Genomic DNA, 16,997 nt, shown 5'->3' on the forward strand with positions numbered 1-16,997 from the left:
TTATTTATTTTTGGAACAGTTTCGGATAATCGAGTTTATACTTTAAAAATTGTATTAAAAAATAGAAAACAAAAAAACTTCTAGGAAAGTATACTTTCTGCAAAAGAATACTTTTTGCAAGGGTTTTATTTTCTATTAATGACTATATTCTCTCTTTAAAGTTAAGCATAATGCCTGAACGTTGAATATTATTCAGCTTTGTCGGAAAACATAAAAATGTAAAACAAACTTTCCAATTTTTATATAAAATTCAAATATTTATATTATAGCCTGGAGGCTCTAGGCGGCTTTCTGTCCTCTTTCTGTACTAATGGGTATAAAAAAGCATATCATGGATTTGGCCAAGGCTACAATGGGATGGTCTACCGCTCTGGGGAACCGGAATCGAATCCGACAGAGCAACTCCCTAGGAATTTTTCATAGGCATTCTGTTCAGGTTATACAGGATCTCGTCCATCGCTACTCGACCGCCCTCATTGTTGGCCTGGCCTATTCCGCGGCGGGTATTGAAAATGACATCTTGGTGTCTACAATTATATATAACGACCTGGTGTCCTCGTGGCAATTAAGGTGTTAATTTTGAAATCTAGCCAGACTTTTTATAATTTCTCAAGGATTGATCGGAGCGTCGATTCGCGTCTCTCATTCATGCTCATCGATGCCATTGTTGGTCAGACGAGCATGAATGATGTCGGCCAAATAGTCCATTTTTTTTTTTTTTTTTTTTTTTTTTTGTAACTCTTTCCGCCCAGTGGGCACTAAGAGAGCCTCTTATAGCAAGCCCATTATGGGTTCGGCCAGGCCCACAATGGGGCGGACGGGTGGTGAGGGACGGGGACCGACATATCCGGACGGACCACCCCCCGAAAAATTCCTGGGATTTCTCGACCCGTCCGGATTCGATCCCGGGTCCCCAGCGCGGTTAGGCTGCTCATTCATGCTCATCGATGCCATTGTTGGTCAGACGAGCATGAATGATGTCGGCCAAATAGTCCATAGTGTATTATGATCAGCGCTTACAAATCGTTCAAAAATTTTATAATATTTTCTTTACAGATTTTGAAATAGTTATAGTTAATAAGTTAATTTAAATATCATTACAGGATTAATCTGTATTTATAAAAATAAATATTTATTTCATCATTCTAATTTATTAGATGGCGCTGTAGCTTCGAAGCTGTGTTTGTCATTTGGATTTCTGAACTATATAATATGGATTTATATTTATCATTATTACTATTATATATTTGTGCTATTATACATATTCAGGTAAGTCAACTAATGAATCATTTTACATAAGATTGGATTTATTATACGGTAAATTTTACATTATTTATTTATATATTTTTTTAAAATTGCGCCATCTGGTGATGCACTTGAAAGTAGGCAGTGACTTTCATGTTGTCCGTTGCACGTGTTCCTAATGATTTGGATGTGATTTTTTAGTAAGTTGGGTATTTTGTTACAATGTCGTGTCTGTTAAAATATCAGAAATATGTTAGAATTCTTCAGAGACACAAAACTCGGACTTTTCTTGGGTTTCCCGCGCAAATTTTGCATTCAAGGACTTCTTCCATGTACAAACCTCCAAATAACATCACGAAATCAAAGAAGCAGTACGAAGAACTAGTTAGACTATTAGAAACACATATTAAAACATTAAAACAGAAAGAGATCTGCGTAAATGATAGAAATTCTAATATTGTGAATGGTTCTTATGTGGAAGAATTTATTGAAAGTAATCATGAAATGAATGCAGAAATCAATCCACTTTGTGATAATGCACAGGATAATTCAGTATTTCCTCATTCAGATGATACTGTAAGTGATATTGATCCAGCAAGTTTTGATTTAGAAGTTCTAATGCCTCCAATTGGTAACTTAGGCGAAGATAATTCGTATCAGACTTTCAGGGAAAATCTTCATGTTGATAATGACTATATAGAAGCGACTAATACCAAAATTCCAATTGATGAGATTGATCCTGATGTAATAAATACGGCATTAAGAGAAGAATTAGAAATTGAAGATGTAAAACTTATAAATGAAGGGAAGAAAAAGAAGAAAAAATTGAAACTCAGCAAAGAAGATGAAGAAAAGCTCACAAAGAGAAAACTTGAGTTGAATATACTCGAGAAAGAAAAAATGTTGTTATCTGATTTGGAATCATTTATAGAAGTTTGTATTTATTCTAAATTAATTGGAAAAGCTCATTATACTTTAAAATACTATTTTTTAAGAGGACTTAGTTCAGATAAATATCCAAAAGTAAGGGATATAAGAGTTTTTGATTTATTATTATCTGGATGGGCATTAAAAGGTAATCTATATAAATTTAAACAATTGCTTGAACTAATGAAAGAAGGAAATATAAAACCTAGTTTGCAAACATATGCCAGTTATTTAGAATGTTTAAGTCGTCAGAAGATAATCAAAATTTCTGATGTTGAGAAGGTTCTCCAGACTATTAATGATAATGGATATAAAGTTGATGATATTTTTGTTCATTGTAAGTTTAAAAAAGATCAGAAGGAAAAGATTACTGAAGTTATTAAAAAAGTAAATTCAAGTTTTGAACCCAAACCTCCTGTTTATGTAAGAGAATATCTTTGTGATCTTCTGAAAAATTTAAATAATAATGAAAAATTAACTAAATATTCTCCATCAGCAGGACATACTGCTAATGAATTAAAAAGTTTTATGTTAAGACAATTTCAGTCTGAAGTCAATGGTAATGTGAAGGTTATATCTGTCAATAAAAATGAATTTATTGATAAAAAAACTCTCAATGCAAGAAATAAACTAAAAGAAATAGAAGAAAAGTGGAAAGAAGAAATTACAAAAACTTTTATTAAAAATAGAAAGATGCTTCAAGTTCATTTGCTGAGATACCGAGGTGTAATTTTATATCCTTATTTAACTGTGTTAGATACAGATGTTTATGTTGGTTTGATTATGGAAGAAATTCGCAATTTAATGGCTCTTTCAGAAAGTTTTAGTCCATCCCTTTCGTACTTGCATAATGACTTGGGTCTAAAGGTAATGAAGAGATATATAGCATGGTACAAACAACATAATGGAATTGCAGACAAATTGATGAAACTATATGAACAATATTTAGAATATTACACTGATCCGGAATTGACAACATTATATTCTCCAAGAGAATATTGGGAAATATTGAAAGCAAAACATTTTATGGGTCCTTGCATTGATGTACAACATGGAGTTTGGCCTTATCATGTATTATTAGGAGTTGGAAAATTCTTATATGATATTTTATTAAATAGTACTAAAATTAATGTAAATATGTTTAAAACCAAATCGCCAAAACAGATGCGTTCAGCATTTCATTGTGTTTTGAGAAATTTTGGACTTCATGCTAGACATAATATAAAACCAGATCCAATTATTACAAAACTTTACAAAGATGCAGCTAATGAAGAATTACATTTTGAAACAAATTTATTGCCTATGTGTTCTCCACCACTACCTTGGACTTCAGTCACAACTGGTGGGTTTTTTACTTTTAGAATCTTCATTAATTCGTTTACCTCTTTCAGCTAGTTATCAGCATGCTAATATAAAGAATACACCTGTACAACAATTATATCCTTCATTTGATTCATTAAATATTTTGTCACTATGTCCATGGATTGTTAATAAACCAATGTTAGAACTTGCTATAGAAATATTTAATAATGGTGGCTCTTCTGAACTTGATATTCCAAGTTATCCATCAGAACTTTCAACTCTTAATTTAGAAGGAATGACTAAATCAAAGAAAATAAAGTTAAAACAGGAAAGAGCAGAGATGTATAGTTTATGGTGTGATGCTCTATATAAGTTATCTATTGCAAATCATTTCAAAGATGAAGTATTTTGGTTTCCTCATAACATGGATTTCCGAGGTCGTGTTTATCCCACACCACCTCATTTCAATCATCTTGGTGGTGATATGACAAGAAGTATTCTTTTATTTGCACAAGGAAAACCTTTGGGAGAGAAAGGATTGGATTGGTTAAAAATACATTTAATAAATTTAACAGGATTTAAAAAGAGAGAGCCAGTTAGTAAACGTCTACAATATGCAAATGAAATCATTGATGAAATATTAGATTCTGCAGATAATCCTCTTACTGGAAATAAATGGTGGATGAAATCTGACAAGCCTTGGCAAACCTTAGCATGTTGTAAAGAAGTTTCTTATGCATTAAGATCTCCAGACTATAAAAAATATATTTCACACATACCTATTCATCAAGATGGTTCTTGCAATGGTCTTCAGCATTATGCAGCTTTGGGTCGGGACCAGCATGGTGCTGAACAAGTTAATTTATATCCATTTGATAAACCACAAGATGTATATACTGGAGTTGCTACTCTAGTAGAAAAAGAAAGAGCTAAAGATGCAGAAAATGATGTTAAAATAGCACAAATATTAGAGGGTTTTATAGAAAGAAAAGTAATTAAACAAACTGTAATGACTGTTGTGTATGGAGTAACTAGATATGGTGCACGATTACAAATATTGAAACAGCTTAAAGATTTAAAAGAATTTCCTCAAGATTATGCAAATCAAGCTGCAACTTATTTGGTCCAGAAAACATTTTTCAGTCTTCGAGAAATGTTTACTGCTACTAGAGAAATTCAGGACTGGTTCACAGATTGTGCCCGAAATATTTCACAACTTCGTGCAGAACCAGTACAGTGGGTGACTCCTCTTGGTTTGCCAATTATACAGCCTTATCATAAGTCAACAACACACACCTGTCTTCCTAATTGCAAAAGCAGTAAATCAACATACACAATGAAAAATAATATTTTTGCTCCTCCAAATGTTCTGAAACAAAAAAATGCCTTTCCACCAAATTTTATTCATTCTTTAGATTCTAGTCATATGATGCTAACTTCATTATTCTGTAGAAAAGAAGGTATTACTTTTGTTTCAGTTCATGACTGTTTTTGGACTCATCCTTGTGATGTAGAGATTATGAATAGAATTTGTCGTGAACAGTTTGTTGCTTTGCATAATGAACCAATATTAGAAAATTTATCAGACTATTTTTACAAACACTATGGATATCATGAAGAAGAAAAGATAAAAAGTAACTCTACCTTAAATTTATCGAAAAAACATATTAATAAATTATTAAGAGATATTCCAAAGAAAGGCAGTTTTAAACTTGAGAATGTTTTAAATTCAGTGTATTTCTTTAGCTAATGAAACATTTCGTTGAATAAAGTTTGTTATTTGATTGATTTGTGTGGTGGTTAAATTTTATTTGATTGGAATACTTAACACATTCACAGCGTTATGAGGCACTTGTGACTCATATGGACATGTCTAGTTAGGGCGACAGACATAATTGCTTGTTTTTCCGTGGGGCGGGGCATATGTTTTGATAAATAATTCTACAAACATCATACTTGATATATTGATATTATTTTATTAGGTGCAATAAAATATATTAATTGAATAGTATGAGGCAGTGCTGGTGACTCGTGCTGCCCGATATTAAAATAGACTACGAGCCACCCCTGACTCGTATATAGTCGTTAGTATCCATAGTCATTTAGGCAGCTGCTGGGCATTACGCCCAGCAGCTGCTTAAACGTTTATCTACTGACGCCATGAACGTGTTAAATCTATGATTTACAAATTTTGATTTGTTCAGATACTTTTTTATTTAAACAGTAATAAAAATTTTTGCTTTGATAAAGAGCAGCATTCCCAACCTGGTTGGGAAATGCTAGTGATCTCTGATAGTTCTCTAGGGATCATTTGGAGGTTAACACTGCATTCTTCACCCAAGACAAATTATGGAAATTATAATGGATTCAAACTTGGATCCATATGGTATTGGTCTTAAACCAAGGGTGTCCAATCATTCTGTTTCTCTGGGCCACATTGGAAGAAGTTGTGGAGTTTTGGGCCACAAGTATATTATATATACTTGTGGCCCTTAAATGTACCAGTATATTTAAGGATTAACATGTGTAGATTATAGTAATAAATATTAAAACTTTATCACGAAATAGGATATTTTAAAAAATTACTTCTACAGACACTTTCAATTTTTACTTTATAATAAATGAATTTATCTATTTCTAAGGAGACAAACAAAAATATTTGTTTTATTTGGGTCTCTAATTAATAAAAAATGACAAAACACCATTTTAAAGTGCATTTTTATTTGACTAATATATTTATAAATAATATGTAGCCCAAAAAGTAGCCAATGCGCCAAATGATATTTTTACGCCAAACTAAAAACAGGTAGCCAAATCTTGCAATGCTGGAAGGAATACCAAATAAAGCTAGAGTTGGGCTCAAAAGATTATAGACCCAAATATGGGGAAAGGAGAGAAAGGACAAAAGATAAAGAAGCGAGGAAGGTTGGAAAATTAAGGATCAATATTTGCATAACAGAAAGTCTATTTAACCTTTCTCACTACTTTTTATCTTTTGGCCTTTCCCTGAATTTGGGTCTATAATTCTGAGTCACAACTCCAGCTTTATTTAGTATTCCTTCCTCACTCACACATTTCCAAGTATTTGAAAATATTTCCTTTTCACTCAAAAATAAAATATGTATAATGGTTTATGTCTTTGTGAAACTTTTTTTGAGTTTATTATGCTGTTGAAATAAATAAAATAACAAATTTTAAAAATTTGTCAGTTTTGTTTACACGTTTATTGGGCTGCAGGTTGGACACCCCTGTCTTAAACAGAGGTCATGCTTAGTAATTTTCAGCAGTGCAGGCAACTGCACAGCTGAAAATTTCTAAGATGCAAATTAATGGTCTCATACTTAATCCTTCATAAGGCTGATCGCAGATACATTCAGAATAATTAAATATTTTTGTTTTGAAACTACATAGAATATGGCAACAGTACCTACTCTTTAGGGACTAACAATGCTGATTAGCTAGTAAACAACATAAAATAAAATGAATTTATAAATAAAATCAATAGGTATAAATTGTACCAGTGAGTAAAAATTGAAATATATTTAGCTCAGTAAACCAAAGATTAATTGGGATTCCAACTTGTTCCTATTTGCCACCATTTTAATAGGATAAGGTAAACATAAAGACATTTGTTCATACCTTCAAAAAGGAGTTTGTTAGTTAACAAGAATAAATGTCATGGTTGCAGTTATCTGTTTGATGGAAAATTGCAAAGTATGACTGCCGCAATACACTTTAGCATAGCAATCATAACCTTTAGAATATGTCAGGTGTAGCAAGGAATGACCTGATAATACCAATACCATATTGTTACTTTTCTTTGATAATCAATTACTTTTTGTATTCAGTGCTTTTGGTCCAATACTGGTATTGGGATGTCCTTAGGTGTAGCATATGAATGGTATCCAGTAGGTTTCAGGCCTACAGTAAAAAAAGAAAAGTTAATGAGAAAAAATAACATTTTGAATACTATAATTAACAGTTCAAAACAAGTTTTCCATCCACTTTATTATCATCATCATCATTTTAACTTCCTCCACACTATTTCAAATTTCCACTTGTAAACAAATTACTAGGCCTATTGAATTTAAAATACACTTTACACACATATGTAGTAGGAAGTTTTAAGCTTGATAAAATTCATATATTCACAATATGTAATGTGGGCTGATAGAATATAACAGAAAGGTAATTTGTAATAGGCTCCCTGCCTATGTGTTTTGTGCTAATGATGGAGATCTCTTGTGGTAAAATAGTAAAAACTTTGTAGTTATAAACGGAGTTATGACTGAGCTAACATGACAAATTTGGTAAATTTTTTCTCTGGAATAAAGAAACAAAATATTTGTATCGTGATAGGATGTGATACTTCTTACAATAATACCACGGGTAGTTTTTAAAAATATTTTCCAAATGAAAAAATAGAAGAAAGGCTGTAGGGGGAGGCGTTACGTTTATTTGTCTATCTTCATTAATTATAAAATTCATTCCTAAATTTTGATAGATATTTTATTTTCAATAAACAATAATGTCTGTCACTCTCTGATAATGCCATCTGGAGAACAGCATAGCCATGGCATTTCTGGGCAATGCATGCTTCATTGAGTAGCTAATATCTGTAGCGTTTTCTATCAGTATATTATATTTGGATCAGCTGGAGATATGTGTTGGTTTGTTTTCCTATATCTTTTTCTTGTTACAAAAAATCTGGCTAAACCTTATTGCCTGTTTGTATTCTTTCTTTTTTTAAACTTGCAGGTTCATTCAAAGCTTGGTAAACTTGTTCTTGATTCTATTTTGTTTTATTAGTAAAGAAGTCCAGCCCTGCATGAGCAAAAAGCATTAACCATTTTCCATTGGTCATTAAGTTGAAAAAGTATATATGGCCATTAAGTTAATATGTTTATGTTGATTCTTTTATCAGTTCCCTTATGTCCTATGTTGATGACAGCAAATCTTGCATGTACTTTTTTCTTTTGCAATAAACATTAAATGATTTTTAAAATGTTTGCATTAATATTGTTATTTTAAGCATGAAACACATTTTTATAAAATTAAATTTTTTAATTATATTTTAAAAAATGATCAAAAGAGATGTAATATAGATGATTAACTTTCTTTTGGGCAACTTGTACTGGAATTATTAGCTAGATTTATATATGGTACATGCATTTGTGGAATATATTTACCAAAAGCTGTATATTTTTAAATAATTTGAATAACATTATGAAAATGGCATGTTTATTTTAATTCTTCCTTGCTCTAATGGATTTTCTACAAAAAAAGTCATCTTCAAAAGTGACAGAAAATAAAGTTATTTCTTAAAACTATGTTCATAGCACCTATGTAAGTACATATGTTTGTAACTACATTTTTCAAATTTCCACTGCAAGAGGGCCCTTTACTGTAGCGCCATCTGATTCAGGCAGGAAGCATATACTACAGGGATGGCCAGCACGTAGACCGCGGTCGACCGCAAAGGTTTTGAAAGTAGCCCGCGAAGCTAAAGTTGAACAATTTGCTTTCACTTAAATTAATGTTTAAAAATCTTAATCGATAATTTATTTTTACAACAATAGACCGTCTGTGCAACGTACCCATACTGTTTGTATTTATCCCGATGAACAATGCAAATGAATGTTAACTTTTAAATTAATTGTAGTCACAATGCATGTGCATATAAATGGCAATCGCATAAAATGGCGCAAAATCATGTGTCAGACAGTAACATGACAGCCCCTGGCTTCAATCCACTTGTTACTCTTTGTTTGTGCACTTGTATTTACTTTAAATTTTAGTTTTTTTTATTTATTCATACAGCGAACAGAAGCAGGCATGTTAGTTTATTAATTATTGTTTTAAATGTTATTAATATTTAACCCTATTATTTTAGAATGAATAAACCAAGTACAGGCCAGAAAAATAAAAACTTATCATTATTTATTTATCATTATTAATTATTTATTAAAATATGTATGAAAAATTTAAAAAATTCTAAAATTGTTCGCCCATATTCATAGTCGCCCGCAGACTATATTTTACTGAAAAAGTAGTCCCTAAAAGATAAAAGTTTGGCTACACCTGATATACTATCTTCAACAATTTGAACTTGATGTTCAAATCATTACTTTTTTGTACTTATTTACTATTATAAATAAGTATTGACTAAAGAACCATATCAGATGAAACAAATATGGAAAACTGTTTCACATTAAGTTTTCTTGTTCAAGATAAATATGACTAAATATGTAAAATAACCAAGAACAATAGCCAAAGCTCAATTAATTTTGCAGAACTGTTAGAACAATACTTAAAATTACAACTGATATCTTTCGAAAGGCATTTGCAGTTTTTATTTGCAGGTAATTTTATATATTACAGTGCACTCTTTCTGATTTAATCCAATTTTTTTCATTTTTCCATTAAATCTAGTCGAAAAATAAATAAATAATAGAATACTACCACTCAAAAATTGGGTATACTTGATCTAAGGTCAATACAAAAAAAACCTAATATTATTAAATAACTTAAAACATTAGGAACAACTCCTTACAATAATAACTTGGATTAGTGAAATTACTCTGTATACTTTAGTATAGTAAGCCATTTTTTATTTTTAAAATTTATTTAAATGAAATGAACAGAAAATATTGACAAATGAAAAATGATTGCATGATTTTATATGTATAAAACGTATTTCTGCAATTATTTGCATTTATAAAAATTACAAATACAAGAAAATTCATAAAGTCATTGCAATATATTTAAAAAATGAATATATTAATTAGGCTATGGCCTTACCTTGATAATTTAAATATTTTAAGGATCTTAAATGTTTGAAGGTAAGGGCCATATGCAATAATTTGCTTCATCTAGGCCAACCCTATGCACAGTTCAAACACAAAGGCAGAAGTTCTGTGACTGGTTTCCCTCTTTCAATCACATACTTATGTTCTCAGATATGAGTTTGCTTCTAAGACATTCAAACCTGTCAAACATCTGAAAAGCTGAAGTTCTACAGTGTTGAGCTAGAGGTCTTTATCCTGCCTCAATTTACAGAATAGAACTCCTACATTTAAAATTAATATTACTTTTACATCCCAATGAAATCACATGATCATTCAAAGCCAACCAGGCATTTTCGCTTAATGTTACCTTAGGTAGCCAAGATGGCGGCTCGTCTCTGATTCCAGCAAGGAAACAGTGGGGACGCACGTTCTAACCTAACCTAACTTATTCTAATAATTTGGTTGCTAATAATTATGGTAATTTATTAGAATAGGTTAGGTTAGGTTAGGTTAGGTTAGGTTAGAACGTGTATCCCACTGTTTCCTTACTGGAATCAGAGACAAGCCACCATCTTGGCTACCTAAGGTAACATTAACCACATTTTCTTCTCATATTTTAAACTGTAGCATTCCCTTTCTCATTCTGTTTCCAAATACAGGAAATCTCATTAGTTTGAAATTCAAGGGATGAAATAATTGAGACTTTGAATTATTGAGTTTCGAATTATCTGAGATTTACATATTTCTGCACAATATGCTAAATGCCACATAATTAATGTAATTTATTAAGGAAGTGGAATACAGCTATGTATATAGAATACTATTTTCATTACTTAATAATTAATAATAATAATAATATAAATAAACTGCAGATAAACAGCATGTATCTGATGAGAACTTTACAGGTTGCCAGATAGGTTTTGTAAAAAGTAAAGCAGAATTCATCGAAATGTAGTCCAAATTATTTTTAAAGTGGTCAAAAAAGTAGTAAGTCACCCAAATGTAGTAATCTAGAGCCCTCAATATGCTACTTGCAGCTCAATCTTGCAGTCGTGAAAACCAGACATATTTTATGATATAAGAGAAAAAAGGATAGTCCATGGGTAAGATGACATTCAAAAATGTGTTGTTATAAAAGCAAAGCCATATTGACCAGATAAGAGTTGTTCTTGGTGTATTGTTCTATTATAGCATGGAGGTACTTTGATCTAAACAAATGAATTAACATGTTTATATTACAGTTTGGACAGAATTTTCACTTTGAATTTTGAAGTAGCTGTATTTTGAACTAACCAAATTCCTTAACATGTAAATTTCTATATTCCCAGCCAGGACAAAAGAACAGTTACAAACTAATAGGATTTTAAACTATCCAAAATCCTGCTCAAATTAACAAGGATTTCCTGTATGTTCTTTTAACCTGAAAATGGTTGCTCAAAGCAATTGAAAATGTTTATTTTTCTCTTATATTTTGCTTTATGTACTGGATTTTTCCATCTGTGAGTGTTGTTTATATATTTGATCCAATATAAACAATATACAGTGGAACCTCGCTTAACGAGCATAATTTGTTCCAGAGTCTTACTCGTAATGCGAAATACTCGTTAAGCGAAACAATTTTTTCCATAGAAATTAATGTAAAATACGATAATGCATTCCATGCCAAAAAAATGCTCGAATGTTTTATGTATAATGTTTATTCAAAAAAGATTGTACAATATTGTACTGTTAAGGAGTGTGAATCATCATCATCTTTTTTTCTAGCGCGGAATGAGCCATCCTGGAATGAGAATTCGATTTGCAGAAACAAAAAAGAAAATCACAGCTAATATGTTTGATAAACATTCCAAACGATATGCCAAATTCTTGGGTTATGTAAATGCTATAATTAAATATTAGAAATTAATTAATTTGACTAGAGGTAGGCAGTTATGTTTCCATCTCGTATTAAATTTAATAATTATAAATAGTTAATTTTTAATTCAGACATTTCTAAAATTTAATTTGGAATCGATCATTAAATTTAATGACCCAAGAATTTGGCATATCGTTTGGTGTGTTTATTATATAATGGGCTATGGTTGTTAATGTTTATAAGTAATATGTGTGAACACAAGTTTGGAAAAATGTGTCTACACAAGCAACACTAAGATGCTAGTGGAACGTGTGCTAAACACAGACTGATGGAAAATGCCAAATGAGCACAATTCGGGACTTCCCCTCTCCTCATCACTCATTATGTGAAATATCTCTCGTTAAGCAAGGCAAATCTTTACAATTTGTTTTGCTCGTTACACGAAATACTCGTTGTGCAAGGTGCTTGTTAAGCGAGGTTCCACTGTACAGTCAACTCCGCATAAGTTGTCACCCAGATAACTCGACACCATCGGTTAAGTAGTTAGTTTTCTGTGGTCCTGCCTGACTTACATAGGCATTAATGTTAAAAAACTCCAGTTTACTTGACACTGTTTAACTCTTCACTACTGGATAAGTTGACATACTTTTGCTGTCCCACACTCCGATAAGTCGTCACCCCCTCCTGAAAAATGAATTCACTCTGCACATGTGGTGCAAACTCATTTTTTTTCAGGAGGGGGAGTCAATTTATTTATTAATATATACCGTATTTTACGGACTATAAGACGCTAGGGACTATAAGACACACCTTAATTTTTAAGCAATTTTTTTAAAAAATACCTATAAGACTCACCTGAATTTTGGAGGCAATTTTTCGAAGAAAAAAGTGCATCTTATAGTCCGTAAAATACGGTAATTAATATATTTAACAATATAATAATACATTAATATTATTAATATATATACATATTAATAAAATGCCTTAACATGTTATGTATTTTTATGTATAAAATAATAACAGATAAACAAAACGAAAATACACAATCTACATCAACGTCGCACCAGAATCCAATTTTGCATTTTCTCACGCTGGAGGCATTAAGAATCCTTAGACATTACTTGCTAACAATTGACTATTGTGAAGATGACGTTTTCAAGGAGTTCATGATCATTGAAAAAGGAAGTCGAGACAATTAAGTGCTCAAAACAAACAACACTAAACGAATTTTTCAGTTTTTCATCTACAGAGTAATTGTAAATGGAGGACACAATGTATTGTAAGCCTATACTACTGTGTAATGCACTACTGTATTTTCCTAATTGTAGTTTTGTGGTTTTTTTTCTAACTTCGCTTTAGTCGTCACATTGGATAACTCAACACATTTCCACTTCCCCTTGGGGTGTCGACTTATGCGGACTCGACTGTATATCCAATATAAAAAAAAACACAAAACAAAAAAAAAACCATTTTGAGTTGAATTTTCAAATTGGCATGTACCAAAAGTCATGAGCTGTACACAATCGGGACATTCCAATTTTCAATGCTGACTCAGTGCTGATCTCAACATTCATTAAAAGTCTTTCCTTTTTCAACGTTGAAGTGGCGCTGTTGTCAACACTGACTCGACACACTCAGCATCCAACAGATATGTTGTCTGCTACTTTCCAATGAATTGTGGGTAATTGGTGAGACATTTGAATGGAATTATGGGAACTAAGCACTTTATACTTGAGTTGGAACGTCGTTGATGACTTCAAATCGTTGACTTCAACACTCAACACTCACATTGAAAATTGGAATGTCCCGAATTATTCATAGGCAATTGGAATGTGATTCAAACCAAGTGGATGATATCTACTACCATTAATTGGTAGTAGATATCATAACTCCGTGAACTATGAGTTGGCAATGTGCTTTTTCATCATTGCACCAGACAACAGAAAAATGGCTTCTGTAGATGTTTTGTTGTGTCAATGTACTGTTGTTAAATTCCTTGTTAATGAGAATGTTGCCAATGCAGAAATTCATCAGTGTTTACAGAACTTTTATGGAGTAGCCAGCATGCATCTCAGTAAAATGAAAAGATGAGTGAAACATTTTAGAAAAGGAATTACAGACATTGCTGATAAACCTTGGAGCAACAATGCAAACATGGTTGATGAGCTTGTTCAAGAGGATAACTGTTAGGGAAGTTGCATATCATTTGAAGGTTGGGCACAATATTGTACAGAAAATGTCTCTTGGTTATCATAGGGTTTGTTCAAAATGGGTGCTACAGCTTCTGACAAATGACCACAGATGAACATGCTTGACCATATGCTCCAAGTTACTGGTACACTATCAAACCAATGGTGAGAATTTTCTGAACAATGTTATGAAAGGAGATACGGCATGGTTCCACCACTTGAACCCAGAAACAAAGCAGCAGAGTATGGAATGGTGGCATACTGGCTTGTCTGGGCCAAAAAGACCAAAAACAATTCCTTCAACTGGAAAAGCTATGGGCACCATTTTCTGGGATGCAGAGGGGATACATATTGGTTAATTTTCAAAGAGGTGAAATCATCAATGGTTCACAGCACCTGCAGACATTGCAAACTATGACAAGTGTCCACACAAATGCAATATCATTTTGCAACAAGATAATGCTCATTCCCATATGGCTGGTCATACACAAAATGCAATTGAAATCATGGGATGAGAGTTGCTGCTACAGCCCTGACCTAATACTATCATTTGTAGACTATCACTTGTTTCCTCCATTAAAGGACAGCATACAGAGTACAAATTTTGACACCAATGACCAGGTTATAATTGAGGTTTGTCAGTGGTTACATTGTGCCAGAACACACTTCTACAAGAATAGGATTTTGAAGCTGCCAATATGGTGGCAAAAATTGTTGATTGTTCTGGCAGATATGTGGAAAAGTAGTAATATATTCCTATGTATGTTTACCACAAGCAATATTAAATAAAGTTATTATTGAATTCATGCAATATTATTGTATAGTCAGTTTGGCTTATGACTTTTGATACATGCCTCACACATTTGAAGAGCTTCCTTAACTAAACGTGTGATTAAATAAAAATAATTGCTCCTGTGTATATTTAATCTACTAAATCATTTGTTAATATATTTTGTCATATTTTTATTGGCATTATTTCAGTTCATCACTAGACACATGTATTAAAAAATCATTACATAATTTTTTAATATCTATTATTTTGGACTTTACAGAAAAAGCTTTCTTTGTAATGATATAAACTTCAAATTGTAGTATCATTTGATTAATTGTCAGACAGTTCTGATAAATCCTTTTATATCAACTGTTTAATTCAAGTTGAATTTAAAGATTTTTGGCTTCTTTCTCAAGTTTTGTTTTAATGAGAAAGGAGTTTTTTTTATATCTAATTAAAGAAAATTCTAGTCACTTTTTTATAAATAAAATATATATAATAATTGATTTATTGTCATATTTTTATTTTTTAAGATATCAAATGCAAATGAAGAAGTTAATGAATTCTTCAAAAGTGGTCACACCAATAATTGGGCAGTGTTAGTCTGTACATCTAGATTCTGGTTTAATTATCGTCATGTAGCAAATGTATTGTCTATATATCGAAGTGTCAAAAGATTGGGAATTCCTGATAGGTGAGAATGGTTTAATATTATGCATTTATATAATAAAGCAAAGTAGTTTTTATTTTTAATTTCATTTTATACAGCATTGACTTATTTCCATGCACTAATATATACTATAGATTTATCTAATGTATATTTTATTTCCAGTCAAATTATACTTATGTTAGCAGATGATATGGCTTGCAATACTAGAAATCCACGTCCAGCTACTATCTATAATAATGCTCATCATCATATAAACGTTTATGGAGATGATGTTGAAGTAGATTATAGAGGATATGAGGTAATTTCGATAAATTTAAAAAAATAAAATTATTCAAAAAATTTTAAAATAATTTTATTCATATTAAGATTATCTTTAAAAAATCAATGATAAATTTTGTATATGCTATGCTAGATTGTATTTATGTTAAGCTAAATGTGTGAATGCTGCAGGGTGGCTGATAGTCTTGAATGGATTTATGTTAATTTTGTTTTTTTCTGGGGATTTCATGCAAGAAAGTATTGTAAGTTGAATGGGAAAAGTAGATGGTGGTCAGAAGGGAATCTCGTATAAGCTAATTTATGGTTTTGAGAATTTCACAAAGACATAAAATCATGTAAGTGAAAGTTTATGTTACAATTTTGATAAGATTTTGTGTTGTACCTTATATCATTTTCATGTAGAAAATTGTATTGACTGTGTCAACTGGATTTCAAACATTTGAAGAAATAAAGTTGAGTTTGAGAATAAGTTTCTCCTGGTTGAGTGCATTTTATTGATTGTTCAGAGCAGGATAGTTCCATCTAGTGTGATCTATGAATAATAATTATTCTTCAGTGACCACAAAATGTATTGTTTATAAATTGAAATCAAAAACTATAAAAATGTCACTTATAAAAGTATGAAAATATAATTTACGTTGAGCATACAATATGAAAAATATGAATGGAAGCTATTTAACTTCTTAACACACTGGGATGAATATAAAATCAACTTTACTTAAACCAAATAACCGGAGCAAAAATGTTCTACTATTGTGAATGTTTTCGACGCCCCTTCTGGGCTCTTCTTCAGGCTTTTACATAAATCCGTTGCAAGCTGTTCATTCAATTTTTGAATTTCAATTTAGAAGGCATTCGATTTCTGATTCAAAACGCGCATGTATTCTAAGATATTCAAATATCTTAGTATGAGATTTGAATTGTGCACTAGATTCAATTTAAACCATTATAAAACCAATATAAAATCAAA

At 31.4% G+C, this 16,997-nt stretch overlaps 2 protein-coding genes across 2 annotated transcripts in view; both read left to right on the top strand.

Moving 5' to 3' along the window:
* Positions 1–1,162: 1,162 nt before the first annotated feature.
* The window catches only part of LOC136970677 (GPI-anchor transamidase-like), a 31,516-nt gene continuing 15,681 nt past the window's right edge, over positions 1,163–16,997 (top strand). Inside the window, exons 1-3 of the mRNA XM_067265142.1 lie at positions 1,163–1,269; positions 15,612–15,772; positions 15,911–16,046. Of these exons, the coding sequence (XP_067121243.1) occupies positions 1,213–1,269; positions 15,612–15,772; positions 15,911–16,046 (354 nt within the window). The 5' untranslated portion in view covers positions 1,163–1,212. The remainder of the gene's footprint in view (positions 1,270–15,611; positions 15,773–15,910; positions 16,047–16,997) is intronic.
* PolrMT (mitochondrial RNA polymerase) lies at positions 1,374–5,262 on the top strand. The gene is given in 2 exon segments (XM_067265026.1): positions 1,374–3,504; positions 3,506–5,262. Coding segments are annotated over 2 exon segments (3,756 nt in total). The 5' UTR covers positions 1,374–1,467; the 3' UTR covers positions 5,225–5,262.

The sequence above is a fragment of the Centruroides vittatus genome, unplaced genomic scaffold (assembly GCF_030686945.1).
Source record: "Centruroides vittatus isolate TY-2023 unplaced genomic scaffold, ASM3068694v2 contig_1049, whole genome shotgun sequence".
NCBI lineage: Eukaryota > Metazoa > Arthropoda > Arachnida > Scorpiones > Buthidae > Centruroides > Centruroides vittatus.